At 37.8% G+C, this 18,488-nt stretch overlaps 1 protein-coding gene across 1 annotated transcript in view; it reads left to right on the forward strand.

Moving 5' to 3' along the window:
• LOC124253540 overlaps positions 1-16,084 on the forward strand; it is a 30,417-nt gene extending 14,333 nt beyond the window's left edge. The window contains exons 2-7 of the mRNA XM_046687343.1: positions 5,742-5,929; positions 7,556-7,899; positions 11,270-11,371; positions 12,566-12,658; positions 13,058-13,227; positions 13,596-16,084. Coding sequence (XP_046543299.1) covers positions 5,745-5,929; positions 7,556-7,899; positions 11,270-11,371; positions 12,566-12,658; positions 13,058-13,227; positions 13,596-14,333 — 1,632 coding nt within the window. The 5' untranslated portion in view covers positions 5,742-5,744 and the 3' untranslated portion in view covers positions 14,334-16,084. The remainder of the gene's footprint in view (positions 1-5,741; positions 5,930-7,555; positions 7,900-11,269; positions 11,372-12,565; positions 12,659-13,057; positions 13,228-13,595) is intronic.
• The last annotated feature ends 2,404 nt before the right edge of the window (positions 16,085-18,488 follow it).

Here is an 18,488-nt window from a genome sequence, read left to right on the forward strand (position 1 = left end):
AAATGAACGCTTTAACCACTAGGCTACCCTATCACCCCAAGTCAAGCAATGACATAGCGGAGTATACAGGTCAACACAGTGTAAAACCCCACTCATTCACTCACTCACTCACTCTGTATATTTTGTTTGTTTAACGATGCACTCAGCAATAGTCTGTAAATAATTGATTCTGAACCAGACAATCCAGTGATCAACATCAAGAGCATCAATCTACAGAGTTGGGATACAATGACATGTGCCAACCAAGTCAGTAAGCTTGACAGGGCACTCTGTATTTGCATTGTTGTACCAATATTACAAGGAAGTAATGATTCTTTAACTTGAAGGTCTAAAAGTTGACAGTTTTATCATTCAGCCCAGTAGTTAAGGAAAGAGACTAATGTGTAGTTTAACATTTACATTGAAAATGTGCTCGTGTGAGATGGGAGATTTGGTCCTGATCTGGGCGAAATCTAGACTTGCTTGGTGTAGAGCTATAACATTACAGTATGGGCTAGGTGGAAGGGCAAATTACTTGGTTTAGTGACTGTCTGACACTATCAAAGAGATTATTAATGCCTTTGATCTTAGCACTGTGTACGCATCCCGTCTCGTCCCCAGGGAGACTCTGCCGAGATAAGTTCCAGAGTCAGGTGGTGGTTCTGTCTGATAGATGGCCCTGCTGTAGTCAAGGTGTATGCACTAAGTAAAAGTGGGCTTCAGCATCACAGTTGTGAACATCGCAATAATCATGTTCTGTCTGATAGATGGCCCTGCTGTAGTCAAGGTGTATGCACTAAGTAAAAGTGGGCTTCAGCATCACAGTTGTGAACATCGCCCTAATCATCATCACCATATCATCATTACAATCATCACAATCACCATCACTGTCATCACAGGCAGCAAGTTCACTCATCAATCTTAAAACTGTTGTTCTGTTCCTCACATGGGTACAATGTGTGAAGCCCATTCCTGGTGTCCCCAACCGGGATATTGCTGGAATATTGCTAAAAGCGGCGTAAAACCATACTTACTCATTTGAGTGATCCCTGCCACAATCATCATCATCATCATCATCATCATCATCATTCATACCAAAATCATAATAATAATCGTCAAGTATACCACAATCACCATGAGTGATCCCTGCAACAATCATCATCATCATCATCATCATTGTCGTCGTGGTCGTCGTCGTCATCATCATCATCATTCATACCAAAATCATAATAATAATCATCAAGTATACCACATTCACCATCATCATCATCATCATCATCATCATCATCATCATCATTTTGTTTTCGCTTTTTTCATTATAGTCAATAGTGCACTCTACTGTCATAGACAATCTTATCATCAGTTCAGTAGTTCCAGAGACATATGTTATCAGCTATATTCACAATATTTATCAGCCTGGCCAGACAGTGGAGAAATGCCTCACCATGTTTAACCCAGGTTCCCAGGTAACATTACTACTGAGAAAACTATCAGGACCTACATGTGTTTCCTTCCAGACCATCCACATTACAAGTGATCGTGATACTCCTCTGTTTTCATCATCTGATTGGTTTCTAGTGTGTGATGAGGTTATCCCCACTGTGGTAAGCCTTTGTTTACAAACTATTGGCTGTGGTGGTAAGCACCTGGCTGGCAGCCATAAGCCCTGACTCACCTTCAGGGCAACTCCCAGTAAGAGGCCCTGTACGGGTTGGGGGGAGGGGGGATCTCAACTTTTTGTACTCATGGCCACTCATGTCATTGAGGATATGATGTATGTGAATGTACTGTGGACCTCTGGCGAGAGTCTTAGCAATGAGTTGTTTATTGACATTTTTCTTTGACTTGTCAACATACAGGCTTGGTTATTTCACTAAATATCTTACACAGGTACCCTTAAAAATAATTACCCTTGCAATTTTGTTGTGTTTATTTAGTTCAACTGGCTAGCAGCCATATTGGCAAGTATAAAATGTTCCCTTCAGAAACCACTGGACCAATCCAGCTAACTAATTTCCCAAAAGAATTGGGTAATAATGTAATGATATTTGGTAATTATCAAATTAAGAGCTTCAAATAATCAGCAAATGTTTCTTTTATGAGATATTTCATCAACCTTAAAAGGGCCCCATTGGACATGATTGTTTCCACATGTGGCAAGGTAATGACTCTATATCTACTGTAATGAAGTTGTCTCGCTTCAATTTTGTAGCATAACCATGTGATCCCAAGACAGAAAATGAGAATGTACTGCCGTGGTATAATCAACATAGACAAAGAAAATTACCTTAGTTATGAGTGACGTTTGTGGTAGGGCCCTTCATGTAAACAAGGTGTTCATGTGTGTGTTTATTTATTGCATCTTGTCATCCCAAGGGTTATTTTGGTTGCTGAGGAATCTTTTTCTTTGTGAATAGTTGTGAGGAAAATACTGTATAGTATTTTGGTAAAATTGCTTGTTATTTGAGGAACTGTGTTCGTAACAGAAGGTTAAACTATTGTGCTTTGAATTATCACTTCGAGAACAAAACTAAGGTAATTTGTAGGACTCGGAATAGATTAACAGATGTCGTTGATTTGGGGATTTGTGGTTTATTGTGTAAACTGTTTACCTGTTTACTCATTGTATGAAGGTTAGATTGACCTGATTGGTTACATTGACCTTACTAATCATAGTCAAAGTAAGATTTGATTAAATGATTAAATAATAGGAGAATAATACATAAATATGTTTTTTGTTTTGCTCCTCTGACAGGCGTAATGAAAGATGTTCATATTAACCCTTTATGTTCAAGACAATGTCTGTGACAGGCGTAATGGAAGATGTTCATATTAACCCTTTATGTTTGAGACAATGTCTGTGACAGGCGTAATGGAAGATGTCCATATTAACCCTTTATGTTTGAGACAATGTCTGTGACAGGCGTAATGGAAGATGTCCATATTAACCCTTTATGTTCAAGACAATGTCTGTGACAGGCGTAATGGAAGATGTTCATATTAACCCTTTATGTTTGAGACAATGTCTGTGACAGGCGTAATGGAAGATGTCCATATTAACCCTTTATGTTCAAGACAATGTCTGTGACAGGCGTAATGGAAGATGTTCATATTAACCCTTTATGTTTGAGACAATGTCTGTGACAGGCGAATGGAAGATGTCCATATTAACCCTTTATGTTTGAGACAATGTCTGTGACAGGCGTAATGGAAGATGTTCATATTAACCCTTTATGTTCAAGACAATGTCTGTGACAGGTGTAATGGAAGATGTTCATATTAACCCTTTATGTTTGAGACAATGTCTGTGACAGGTGTAATGGAAGATGTTCATATTAACCCTTTATGTTTGAGACAATGTCTGTGACAGGCGTAATGGAAGATGTTCATATTAACCCTTTATGTTCAAGACAATGTCTGTGACAGGCGTAATGGAAGATGTTCATATTAACCCTTTATGTTTGAGACAATGTCTGTGACAGGCGTAATGGAAGATGTCCATATTAACCCTTTATGTTTGAGACAATGTCTGTGACAGGCGTAATGGAAGATGTTCATATTAACCCTTTATGTTCAAGACAATGTCTGTGACAGGTGTAATGGAAGATGTTCATATTAACCCTTTATGTTTGAGACAATGTCTGTGACAGGCGTAATGGAAGATGTCCATATTAACCCTTTATGTTTGAGACAATGTCTGTGACAGGCGTAATGGAAGATGTCCATATTAACCCTTTATGTTTGAGACAATGTCTGTGACAAGTAATGGAAGATGTCCATATTAACCCTTTATGTTTGAGACAATGTCTGTGACAGGCGTAATGGAAGATGTTCATATTAACCCTTTATGTTTGAGACAATGTCTGTGACAGGCGTAATGGAAGATGTCCATATTAACCCTTTATGTTTGAGACAATGTCTGTGACAGGCGTAATGGAAGATGTTCATATTAACCCTTTATGTTTGAGACAATGTCTGTGACAGGCGTAATGGAAGATGTCCATATTAACCCTTTATGTTTGAGACAATGTCTGTGACAGGCGTAATGGAAGATGTTCATATTAACCCTTTATGTTTGAGACAATGTCTGTGACAGGCGTAATGGAAGATGTTCATATTAACCCTTTATGTTTGAGACAATGTCTGTGACAGGCGTAATGGAAGATGTCCATATTAACCCTTTATGTTTGAGACAATGTCTGTGACAGGCGTAATGGAAGATGTTCATATTAACCCTTTATGTTTGAGACAATGTCTGTGACAGGCGTAATGGAAGATGTCCATATTAACCCTTTATGTTTGAGACAATGTCTGTGACAGGCGTAATGGAAGATGTTCATATTAACCCTTTATGTTTGAGACAATGTCTGTGACAGGCGTAATGGAAGATGTCCATATTAACCCTTTATGTTTGAGACAATGTCTGTGACAGAAGTAATGGAAGATGTTCATATTAACCCTTTATGTTTGAGACAATGTCTGTGACAGGTAATGGAAGATGTCCATATTAACCCTTTATGTTTGAGACAATGTCTGTGACAGGCGTAATGGAAGATGTTCATATTAACCCTTTATGTTTGAGACAATGTCTGTGACAGGCGTAATGGAAGATGTCCATATTAACCCTTTATGTTTGAGACAATGTCTGTGACAGGCGTAATGAAAGATGTTCATATTAACCCTTTATGTTTAAGACAATGTCTGTGACAGGTGTAATGCAAGATGTCCATGTTAACCCTTTGTGTTCCAGATGATGTTTCTGACAGAATATAAAGATGCTCATGTTAACCCTTCATGTTACAGACAATGTCTCTGACTATTGAAAGATTACACCTAAAATTCCTAAGACTAGTTTCCTCATTAAGAAACTCAACTCCAAACTTTGCTCTCTATGGTGAATTTGGTAGAGAGCCAATTTATATCAAAATATGTAAACGAGTGATAACCTTTTGGCATAAGATCGCTACTTGTACCAGTACTTTGAAACTCTCCAGTACACTGTATAATTATATCCAGGTTAATGTCCCAGATATGTAAGATAGACTGAGATGGTTTTCATTTGTTAAAAAATTCTTAATGATTGAGGGTTAAATGAAATATATGATAATCCTTCCATTTGCACCACCACTTGGCTAGCCTCAACAGTTGAACAGATACTCAAGGACCAAAATTTACAAAATTGGAGAAGTTCCGTAGAACAAAGTTCTAAGGGATTTTATTACAAATATTACAAACAGGATTTATCTTTTGAACCATACCTTTTTATGCCAAAATCAATTTACTTGCCTATTCTTAAATTTAGAACTGGTAACCATTATCTACCTCTTGAGACTGGCCGGTGGACAAATACTCCTAGAAATAACCGTTTATATAAATTATGTAACTCACCCGCTGTTGGTGATGAGTTTCACTACCTTTTCAGGTACCTGAAATAGCTGGCCCAACCTTTATACACTCAAAAGATTACTTTGTTCAAAGAAAGCTCAATATGTTAAAGATTTGTAAAAATTTATTAAATACATGTAATTAAATGTTTGTATCATTCTCTAATGGCACCCTTGTATATATGAATATATGTATATTGTACTGTACATTATCCTGCCTCAATTATATCTCTCCAATGCCATCTTGGTGTATATGTGTATATAAGTTGTTTTCCACTTCACTCATGTACCACCGTTGGTGGAACTTGAGAAAATAAAAACCTTCGAACCTTCGACAGATGTAATGGAAGACACCCATGTTAACCCTTTATATTCCAGACGATGTCTCTGACAGATGTAATGGAAGATGTTGACTACAAGAGGAAGAACTTCAACCATGACGATGTTTTGTACCGCCACCCGCTGCACATGACGGAGGCGCACTTTGTGTATCACCTGTCACGTGACCCCGAAGGCCATCTAACCTGCAACAAAGACAGCAATGGAGAGTTCATCTGTTCTCCCAGGTACTTCCAGTCTCCATGGTAGCCAAGTAGTAAAGTATTTCCTTGTCATGCAATTCCCCATATGGGAACAAATTGAAGGGTTAGAATAAAAAGGAGGTTAAATCCAAATTTATTTTATTTTCTATTTTTTTTAGTATTTGAATGAGGGCAAAAAAGTGTATATAAATATTTGCCAAACAGTGTTTGAAATATCAAACACAAGCAAAATATAGTATTTTATGTGCGTTTCACATCAATAATAATTCAAAAATATTTAAAAAACCTCCATTTATGAAGAAATGCTAAAAATGTAGTTAACCCTGTTGTTATTCTAACCCCTTCAATTGTAAACCTCACTTCTGGTAATACCGATAGACCTTGTTAAGCCAAACTCACTCGCTGAATATACATCCATGTTTTATAAACAGCAAATATATCACTGTGTTTAGGCAGTTATCTTTCACTGATATCTATTCCTTACTAAAAAAACTCCTTTCTGTTCTTTATTGTTCTTTTTGGGTGTATTTCTTTCATAGTGGAAATCATTGATTCTATTGATTTCGATTCCTTACTGAAAAAAATCCATTGTATTTATTGTTCTTTTTGAGCGTATTTTTTAAATCTTTCATTTCTTACGAATTGTTCGAGGCTTAACGGCTGACTTTGATGTGTCTGAGTGAACCAGTGGTGTTAGTTAATAATAATAATATTAATAATAGGCCATTTATATAGCGCCTTTCCACGTCACAGGGATATGCTCAAAGCGCTTCCTGAGCTCAAGTTAAAACTATATACAGTTGGCAGGTACGGATGATTGGAAGTCACTTGTAGCGGAGAAATAGATGAGTCTTTAGTCGTGTTTTGAATGTACTTAGGGAAGGAGATGATTTTAACTCGATAGGGAGAGAGTTCCACAGAGACTCCAGTTAGGCTCCAGTTGGTGGTTAGCTTCAATCTCCTCTAAGCTTCGTCATTACTGGCGCCAATCAATGCATAGGAAGGTTTAGAACTGGCTTCATCGTCTTTTCACGAACTCTTGGTGTCATCACAATAAAAATGGTAAACAAGTTGTTAATACCACACTCAGCAACTTTCAAGCAATGTGACAGCGGTCTCTAAATAATGAGTCTGGACCAGACAATCCAGTGATCAACAGCATGAGCATCGATCTACGCAATTGGGATACGATGATATGCATCAATCAAGTCAGCGAACCTGACCACCCGATCCCGTTAGTCGCCTCTTATAACAAATATATGTTTACTGAAGGCCAATTCTAACCTGAATCGTAACGGATGCTATTCACTATAAACAGACGCTGATGATATACACCCTTGAATTGTATGATCTATTCTGTTTGAAGTAGAAGCTTGATATAATTATAGAGATGGTTTTGTTATTTTTATTTAATAATAAGTTTTTCTAGAACTTCCAATTGTCTCCCTATACTTTAGTACGTATGTCCTGTTCAGTGTTAACTGATTAACTGTTAACTGATTCCTCTTTACAGATGTCTCAAACAGTTATGAATAGTTTTATTACTTTTATTCATTCCAATAAGTTTTTCTGGGACTTCCAACTGTCTCCCTAAACTTCAGTTAATGTCCTGTTCCGTGTTAACTGATTCCACTCACTCACTCTTTGCAGACGTCTCAAACAGTTGTGTATGCACAGACTCGTCATCAATCCAGCCAGGATGCAGAAATTCAAATATCACGAACTTCCACACGATATCTACCCAGCACTGCTGAGTGAAGCCATTTTCCAGAGAGAATTACAAGCCATCACATTCTTTGTTTCCACCTGGCCCCACAAGATGCTAGACATTCAGAGCATCGTTCCCCAGGAAGACATTCTGAGGTCAGGCTACTTGACCCGACCTGTGGAAGGTCAAGGTAGCATGTCGCTAGTCGACAGTATTATCATGGGACTCTTGAACATTAAAGCTCATGCCAAGGTACAGACTGTGAATTTCATTGGATTTAAAAATGGTGAGTGCCTTCATCTTGGTTTTGCAGATCTAACTGATAGGACCAGCCAGCCCAAAACCCTACATAGAGTGAAAAAAGGACTCCTTTAGTTTTTCCATTTATTTGCTTGTTTTTCAGGTGAAATAACAAAAACCCACGCGAATCTACTTTTTGGTATGGTAATAAATGTGTAAAATAAGTACTGTATTTGTTTAACTGTATAAAATTTCGTTTTTGGAATTGTCTTTCTATGAGGCGTGACCTACAAGGTTGTTTTCATGTTATATTAGGAGCAGCACTTATCTTGAAGTTGAACATATATTTATCTTTATCTTTGGCATGAATGGATTTTCCTTATAAGGCCAGACCAATTTTATTTCTTGTTTTACGGATCTGCCTGTCGTATTTTTTCAAGAATAAGAAAAGAAATAAAAATGAATTTTTCCCGCTCAAAAAATAATATCCTGATGTTTTTATTGGCCAAAAATGTAAACTTACAAGAAAAATGTTTTTAAGATGTTTTTTGCCCCACATACACTTCATAAATTGCCAAAAGTAAAATACTTTGAGTATTTAGAAGGAATATTACTTTGACTGGTGATGTTTTTATTTTTTTTATCCCTCCTGCCTTTAGGTTTTCTGAGGACAAAAATCCATAAAACAAGAAATAAAATTGGTCTGGCCTAATATATATGTATGAAATTCCTGCAATAATTTCCCCCTGGCGCTGGATTGTAATACCTCTGCCTGTGTCTGTTTGAGCTAACCCCTGTGAATGTGACAGCAGATGAAATAAAGAGATTCAATACATTTTGAAGAAAATTGATACTCTCAAATAAGTATAAATGTTATGTGTCAACCTTAATTGTCCAGACCGTTACCAATGTATTTTTTGTCAAATGTGTATCTCAAAATTTCAATGGATATGGTGCCAAGAAATGGAAGAGGTGGAAGGCATGTCTTTTGAAATCTTTTAGGGATCATTCATTTTTTTATTTAAGATTTACTTACAAATTGTCTTGACCGTTACTTGGCAAAGTAACAGTTTGGACAGTCCTTGTAACGGTCAGGACAGAATTATTTGCATTTCAAAAAGTTATTCATTAATATTTGAAGTATAACAAATTTATAATGTCTTTAAGAGTTAATATAGTTTAAGCATGGACTTGTACTGTTTAAAGGAGTTTTGATGTAGTAGCATAAGAAACACAGTCTCTAGTAATGGTTTGGACAAATAATAGTAACAGTCGGGAAATTTCTTTAAAAAAATTCAATTTTGAAGAATATGTTCTATGGTGTGATAATAAATTTCTATTTACTTATCTATCTGCTTTGAATAATAAAAACCAAAACGAATTTATCACGTTAAGTTTCTATTTTCTATAAGATCTACAGTCTTTATGAATTAAAGGTAACAGTTAGGACAAAATGTAGTAATGGTAAACAACTTAATTGTATTCCAACATTTAAAGATTTTTTTGGTGTAGTCTGTTTTGACTTTGTGAGATATGTAAGACTACCATTTACTTAGAATATTGATAGGAGCTAATATGTTGGCCTTTGTATTTGATAATATGTGTTACCATCTCACTATTAACAAAAACTAAAAGTATCCAAGTGAATGAAAGAAGTAAATTTCGTGGAGACTAATATTGCACCATAATATTAACAGCAAAATGACATCTATGCAGTGGCCTGTGTAGCATGACCATGTGTACAGTATCATAGTTGTTGCAGTACCTTTCAAAATTTATTCCTTTGCAACTTTTTAGAGGGATAACATTTGTTTGTTACACTGATGTCCTGACCGTTACCAATAATGTCACAACCGTTACTGTTCATTCAATTTTCGTTCCCCAATTGCACTCTTCTTTAGATTATTAGTGATTTTCAATCTAGACAGGTATGTTTTTCTATTCTTTAGAAGCTACAATTTGTTTTTATTCAAAAGCCTAAATTCTTTCACAAGTTTTATATTGATATAACAACTGTCCAAAACCGTTACCACAGCATGGAAGAAAACATGTCATATTTGTTACGAGTTACAATTTCTATTAAACATTTCGCTGTCTGTCCAAAATAGGGTTAGCAGTTCAAGTAAATGATATCATTTTTATGCCCCCGCCATATATGGCAGGGGGCATATTGGGTTATCCTCCGTGTCCGTCTGTCCGTCCGTCCGTACGAAACAGGGAATGTACTCTATCCACTTCTCCACTAAAAACGCTCTGTGGAATTCAAGGAACTTATACATGGGCTTTCTTGGGACTCTAAAGGTGTGCATCTCATGTTTTGTTTTTTGTAGTTTATATTTTTTTGTATGTTTAGAGACATTTGAACTTCAATAAATGTTGTTGAATTTCTCTCTGATGATAGTGAAATAGGGGATTAAGTCTATCCACTTCTCCACAAAAACTGCTCAACAGAATTGATTAAGCTTATACATGTGTTTCATTGGGACTCAAAAGGTGTGCATCTCATAGTTGCATATATGTTTATTGAACTTGTTCGTGAATTTTGTTCAAATATTGATCTTTATATGTCGTATGAATGTCAGCGGGGGCATCCGTGTCCCTTGACACTATTTTTTCTTGTTTCCTTTCATGTTACCTGTTTCTATGTTGAATTAAATTGTTTAAGGCTTATATCCAGCCCATTGCCATTCTTGTCCAAACCGTTACCACTATTGTCCTAACCGTTACTGGTGTTAATTGACTGCTCTAATTAATTGATGATAATACATGAAAAACTTCTCTTTATGTTGGTGTCATCAAAAGATGTTCTGGGCTTAGTAGCAGATGTTTATTTTAGACAATTCCACCTGTTGAAAGCTATATACATAATAATGTTTTAGAAAAATGCTATCATTTTGTGGTAAATAAATGAAAGATACAAAATAACACTTTCAAGATTCATGACGATAGTTTTTACCTTCAAGTTTGATTAAGTCTGTGTAAAAGCTGTGTCTGCCATCTTTAAAAGATTTTTATGAATTATATTTCCAAATCCTTATTCTGTTTAATAAGTGGTAACAGTCAGGACAAACCCCCACCCCTTTAATTACTTATGTGTCAATTAACAGGTCAATTAGTACATTTCAGCCTGCACGTTTGTATTTTTGAATAATTAAGTGTTTGAGGTTTTATTTGAATAAAAATTAAATCAATTTTGAGGAGTTTGATTTTACTGTAATAAAGAATTGAAAATCCTACCAATTTTGAAAATGACCCATATATTAACACATTAATATTAATGTTGTCAAGATTGATAGGACAGTCAATCACAGTGTGGGCTGTGAATCAATATGTGCACTGGACATCAAGGTGAGTGTTGTTTAAGATTATTTTGTATGTGTTGAAGGGTTATTGTTTAATTTATGGTTTTGGGTCAGATCGGAAGCTGTGTCGAGAGTTGGCAAGGCTCCCCATCCTGTGGCTGAACCCCAGTGACAGACAGGCGGGCTACATTCACAGCCTCCTCCGCAGATCCATCAGTAAGTACTGGCTGAGGTAGAGTGGTATAGAGCCTGCAAATCCCGCGATGCGCTTTACTTCTGGTACTAAGCTGGCTCCCTTTGCCTGCGCCAACTTGCGATATGCAAGACAGGGCCCAGCTTACTTCTGGTACCAGGTTTCCAGTGACAAGCGTATATTCAAGAACCAGTTCCAAATTGCGCAACCGCCAAATATGACTTTGTAGACCGGACCAAGTGTACAACGATGCTTGGCTGTCACAGCTGTTGACAGTCATAATAGCTGGCTAATTTGGGGATGGTTAGATCGAAAATTTGTTATTCCTGCAAGTATTATCGGTTCCTTACTGTCAACTGACAACCATGAGACTATTCGAAAAGGTATGAAACGTTGTTTGTCTCTGGAAGTTCTAAGGTCTTGCGAAGTACCGTGACCTATTTACTCCCTCCTATAGAGGGAGTTGATTAGATGGGGTTTCGGTGAGGTGAGATAGGGTGAGGTGGTTAGATGGGGTGTCAGTGAGGTGAGATAGGGTGAGGTGATAAGATGGGGTGTCAGTGAGGTGAGATAGGGTGAGGTGGTTAGATGGGGTTTCGGTGAGGTGAGGTGAGGTGAGGTAAGGCGTTAACGATACATCGAACTATCTCTGATAGCAATTACTCGATGGTAGAAACGAAAAACTATCGATGCATCGATAGTATGTGTGACTATCGATGGTTTAGTAATTGACTTCAGTTGATAAATGAGCAGCACAAAATACAGGAAATACCAGATTCATTCACTTTGCTTTAGAGTTATCCGCCCTGTTACCTCTTTAAAAAACTTGATCTGGGTTTCAAGTTTCTTGTCAGTTATTAAACGAGACTGAAACTATTTCAGCTTCTTTTTGTTGCATATAAACTATACATTCATATGGGAAATGACTTCAAATGAGACAATTCAAGGAGAAAAAACTGGTCGCAATAGACTATAGCTATCGCAATAGTTGTTTCCCGTTGCTATAGTCACCCCTAGTGTGAGGTGGTTAAATTTGTTTTATCTTGACCTACAAAACTATGTAAATGTAGAAAAGAGTGGTGAATGAACATGCTTCATGATGTGATTTCTATATAATAGAGGTATTGGAGAACGAGTTCTGCTGTTCATGATGCCTAATCGTAGTATACATGATGAATGAGTACATTATCAATATTAGTGTATGGCCTGAATTTCAGATCTGTCCAAAGACAAAGTACAACGCTACCTCAATAGAATCGGTTGTATTTACTCCTTGCTGGACCCTTGCTTTCGTCATGGCAACAAGATTGGTAAGTATCCCATGTACTTCATATATGGGGGGACCTGTGAAGATCCGGGCTAGAATAGGTCTTCAGCAACCCATGCTTGCCATAAAAGGCGACTTTGCTTGTCGTAAAGGCGACTAACGGGATCGGGTGGTCAGGTTCGCTGACTTGGTTGACACATGTCATCGGTTACCAATTGCGCAGATCGATGCTGATGCTGTTGCTCACTGGATTGTCTGGTCCAGACTCGATTATTTACAGACCGCCGCCATATAGCTGGAATATTGCTGAGTGCGGTGTAAAACTAAACTCACTCACTCATATGTGGGGGGACCGGTGAAGGTCTGGGTTAGAATATAACATCATGAGCATCGATCTACGCAATTGGGTTATGATGACGTCAACTATCTTCATCTTCTCCAGGTCCGATAACCATCCTGATTGACTGTAAGATAACGCTGGATGATGTACCAATTGGCCTGGCCTTGCAGTACGAGACACCCTTCCGGTTTGCCTGCAAGAGACTGTGGATGGAGCCCATCCTTGAGGTGGTGCTGCCCCCTAATGTCATCAACAGGGTGCTGGATCCACGGGTAAGCATGGTGTTATTCAATATAAAATAAAGGACATGGTTGGAGAATTGCCATCTTGTGCCCACGGGAAATATCTTTATTGGTATGAAAATGTTCAAATGTTTTAGGCTCAATCCTTGATGGACTACAACAATGTAAAGAGAATCAACTATTAAAGTAATGTTTAAATAACTAATAATTATTATAATAATGATATACATTGTATGAAGTTTTAGTACTTCTTTGTTATTTTTTTGTAATTTTCTCTGTAAAATATACAAATAAAAATATTTAACTGTTTTTTTATTTTACTGACCCAAAGGTTGAAAAAAAATCTGTACACATTAAAATATGAAGTTTGGCTAATACTCAACTGTAATTTGTTCCAGCACATCACCCACTTCGAGCTGACTGACGAGAACTTATGTTCTGACCTGACAAAGTTCGACCTTGTCCTTGAGGGCCTCTTGCTGCTGCCTGGCTTGCAAGCCTTGAGCCTCCACAACAGCTTACACACCAATCTGCACGTCAACGCAGCCTACGAGCTGAATCAGACATTACAGCAGATGAACCAGCTACGTAAACTCAACTTCTCCTCGTGTACTCTCCGGGACAACCTTGACAGCCTCCTGAGCAACTTGGCCATGCCCCTCATCTACCTGAACCTCCGGGACTGCCGCCTCACCACAGTGGACATGCAGTTCCTGTATCAATGGCAGCCTGTTGAAGGTCTACAGGAACTCAATCTCAGCCGGAACAATCTTACAGCTGTTGCCCTACTGACAGTAGGCTTCCTTCAGAAGATGCCAAAAATTTCCTGTTTCTCAGTATCCTATTGCTGTTTCTCGCCCATTGCCTTGAAGCAGGTCACACGAAGATCTGTGGACTGTTCTCATTTGAAGATCATTGGACTCCAGGCTTTTACCCCTTCCCCTCTGCCGGATCTTCGGGAGATGCTGGAGGACTGTGCTAACATTCCAACTCTTCAGAGATGCAGTCTGTTGCCGGAGGCGTATGCTTTCCCTGGTTGTAATGAAGCTATGAGAACAGCCAATAGGGAGGGAATCTTGAACATCTGTTGTCAGTTGTTGGACGAGATGGGCAGGACTGACATTGAGTTGGAATGAGGATGGGAGGAGCAATAGGCTGTACTCATCTGGTGGGGGTTCAGGTGGTGCTGGAGGTCCGGGGATGATGGTTCACCGACACTTTGGGTCTCTGATATTGAGACATTTCGGGAAAGGGATGTCTGATTTGGAGGGCTGTATGATATGAGATATCGATTGGAGTAGGATCTCTTATATCGGTTGTTTGTAGGGGGTTTTCAGTAGGGTGTATGATATAAAACATTCTTGAAAGTAGGCTCTCTGATATCAGGATATTGTTTGTGGGATTTTTTTATGTGGAGGGTTGAAACACATTGGGGCATTGTTTGAGTTGGGTCTCAGGCATTGGAAAAGTCATAGATTCAAGTCTCTATGAAAACAGGACATTGTTGGGACTAGGATGTCTGATCTGGAGAGCTGAAGAACTTTGGGATAATACTGGGAGTATGGTGTTTGATGTAAGACATCCTAGAGTGTAAGGTCTTTGATACTGGGATATATTACAGGGTAGGGTGTCTTACTATGGGATACTGTTTGGAGTTGACTGGATACTGTTTGGGAGTAGGTTGTTTGATCTGATGGGTTGAGACACCTTGGGGTGTTGTTTGGAGTAGGTGTCCAGCACCGGTACATAGCTGGATGTGGTCTCTATCATTCTGGGACATTGGTAGGAGCATTGTCTATGATATTTGGACATTGTTTAACGTATATTGTTTTTGCCTGATGGGTTGAAACACCTTGGGACAAGTTTGGTAGTAGGTCTTTGATATTTGGACATTGGGACATTTCTGATCTGGACGATTGAAGCACTTTGGGACATTGTTGGCAGTAAAGTGTTTTTTATATTGGGAAATGTTTTGGAGTAGGGTGTCTGTTGTTGGAGTTTTGTATGGAATACGGGCTGATATTGAGACTGTTTAGAGAAGGGACTGAAATCTTGTGGGATGAAGCACCTTGGTACATGTGTGTTTGTTGGTTCTCTGATATTTGGACATTGTTGGGAGCAGCTTGTCTGATCTGTTGGGTTAGATCACGTTGCTACACTGTTGAGAGTTGGCTTTCTGATGTTGCGGGTTGAAGCTCATTGGCATGATATTTTTGGAGCAAGAATGTTTTGAAGACACTCCATGGACAGACATTGTTGTATTGGATTGAAGTCTGATTCTTGAAGACTGTGTGTGATGATTTTTGTTGGGTTATGCTCTAGAGATGTCCACTGGACCCTCTGGAGATTTGCAGGGGCGTAGCTACCATTACAAAAAAAAGCCAGGGCTTACACATGATTTTTGCTAAAAGGGATAGACAAGCCCTCAATACTATCTAAATGTAAAGCTTTGCAACCTATCAGGCTTACATGAAATAATTGGCTTGCTACGTACCTGATTTGTTGGGATGAAGCTTCAAGAGACACTGTTTGGTTGAAGAATCCCCTGATTCCATAAACAGTTATGGCATTCACTTTGAATGGATCTGTTCTAGGACAAAAGATTAAGAACATGTTGAGTGAGAATCTCATAAGTTGGTCACAAGTTTAGTGAATAAACCACTGAATCTTTCAGCTAAATTCATGTATATTTATGGATCATACCACCAATTGAGGCCAAAGGGTCATTTGGTCCATGAGCATGCATGGTTTTGGCTGAAACATGTGGACTGACCAAGTATCTATGGTCTCTGTCTTCAAGTAAGAGAAGGCCTGTGGGAATTCCATGTCAGAATAGGTATACATGGTCCGTTTGATTTCATTTAAGACCGATGAATTGCTCACTAACACAAAATCTAATAAATGCAACAAAAACAAAATTTTGCACAGTCACATGAAATCGATAGACCAACTCTGATGATTCGTGTCATAATTTTGGATAACCGAATAAAAGAGTTGTTAAACAAATGAACATTATTTTGTTTTCGCTTACAGCTGTTTTGTACGATGGGGGACCACTTGCTGGTAGAACAGCCAGGCAATCAACAAGCGTCTGTAATGAAATTTCAATTTCATACGTGCAACTCGCACACCTGGCTGTTCTACCAGAAGGTGGTCCCCCCTCGTGAAAGATAGCGAAAACTGACAACAAAATAATGATCGTTTGTTAAACAACTTTTTTATTCGGTTGTCCAAATTTATGACACAAATCATCAGAGTTGGTCTGTCGATTTCATGTGACTGTGCAAAATCTGGTTTTGTTGCATTTATTAGATTTTGTGTTAGTGAGCAATTCATCGGTCTCAAATGAAATCAAACGGACTGTACCTCACACTTATCATTAGAGATGAATAACAGGGTACTCAGGTGGTTAGGTTCAGTCATACGGCCATTGTTTGTCATCACACACCTGTGGATCAGATCATGGCTCATTGTTGGAGTCACATGGCTGTGGATCAGATCATGGCTCATTGTTGGAGTCACATGGCTGTTATTACAGAAATATTGCTGACTGCATTGGTGTGCAGGATCTGCTAATTCAGCACTGATACATACTGATGCAAACATCCCATCTGGAGTATATTCATTTCTTGTTTGGGGCGGTGGGGTAGCCTAGTGGTTAAAGCGTTCGCTCGTCACGCCGAAGACCCAGGTTCGATTCCCCACATGGGTACAATATGTGAAGCCCATTTCTGGTGTTCCCTGCCGTGATATTGCTGAAATTTTGCTAAAAGCGGCATAAAACTAAATTCACTCACTCATTTCTTGTTTGACAGACACTGTAGTCAGCGTTACATAAGACATCAGGTAACATTAAAATACATTTTGAGATCAAATTTCTAATGACTTCTTTAAAAGGTTCTACCTCAAACAAGAACATTTTGTAGAAAACAATTATCTGATTGAGCTCAGCATTGTAATTACCACAGTTAGGTTTAGTACTTTTGCAATAATTAGGACATATTTTGTCAATAAAATGTGAACATAAACTGAAATGGTCTGGATATTGAGTTTAATTCCCAAACATATATTACATATTTCAGCCTGACAACCTGTTGCCAGGTCTTGCTGGTAATCAGAGCAACTTATGTTGCTTAGAGAGGCGAACAACTGGTTTAAAGGAGCAGTGACTTTATTATTGTTCCTCAGTGACATGAATCACTGGTTTGTCTGGTCCAGATTCCATTATTTACGAGCTGCATTCATATAGATGTGGCATTAAAACAACACACAAACATTCTAAAACCAGTGTTTACTTCTTGCTTAACTGGTATTCTTACCAAGTGCCAGAGGCCAAATAATTACAAGAAACCATTTCCACTGTTGATTTGAGGGTAAGTTCATTATTGGGAAAAACATTAAATAGCCAGCAATATGAAACACAGGTTGTTTGAATAGTAAAGTGTAGGGCTATGTTGTAAAACATGCAAATTAATTTGTCAAGCCTAATTTCAAAATTAAAAAAAGTTCAAAAATTAAGGAATATAAAAAAAGTTCAAATATTTATTCACAACAGGAATTATAATAGTTTAGGAATGTGAAATTCTTCAAAGGCATTTAGAAGTTGGTGTAGTTATACAAGACAATTGTTATGGACAAATATTGCCCCACCCAGAAACGTCGTGAAAAACAAATAAAGACGTTTTTATCCATAACATTTGTCTTGTTTCAGGAATGTGATTAGCAAACCTGAATTATTGAGAACTCTTGCAAACTTTCAGTGAAATGTTTAATTGGCATTTCGTGCATTTTTCATGTGCACATGTATGTTTGTACAGTCAAATGTATCTGAGAAAATAGTGCAATATTATACATTATTTATTTTTATTATTAAATGGTACTTTTAAATGGCCAGTCTTGTATATAAGGGGTAAGTGCAATCAGTATTTTGTGTCCACATCCTCATGTTTTTTTCTATTTATGTTTTGTATTTATTATTTTTGTACCTGCAATCCTGTAGGGGATTACCTATTTGTGAAATCACAGTCACACCCATGGATCTCTCTACAGCATGAAATATTCACAGTATTAACATACTGACAAAGTATTTTTTGTCAATATAATGAGTTTCCTGCATGACATACTTATTGACACTACACTCAACAAATGCAGTATGTGTTGTATATGTGCAATACACGAGAAAGTGCACTGGACGACTGCCTTGTTTCTATACATCAGCATGTTCCTCTTGAGTTTTTCTTAAAATCGGATTTGCAAGTTTATTACAATAAATATATTGCAAGTGATTCCCA

This window comes from Haliotis rubra, unplaced genomic scaffold, assembly GCF_003918875.1.
Source record: "Haliotis rubra isolate DU_JTF1 unplaced genomic scaffold, ASM391887v1 Scf543, whole genome shotgun sequence".
In the NCBI taxonomy this organism is placed as follows: domain Eukaryota; kingdom Metazoa; phylum Mollusca; class Gastropoda; order Lepetellida; family Haliotidae; genus Haliotis; species Haliotis rubra.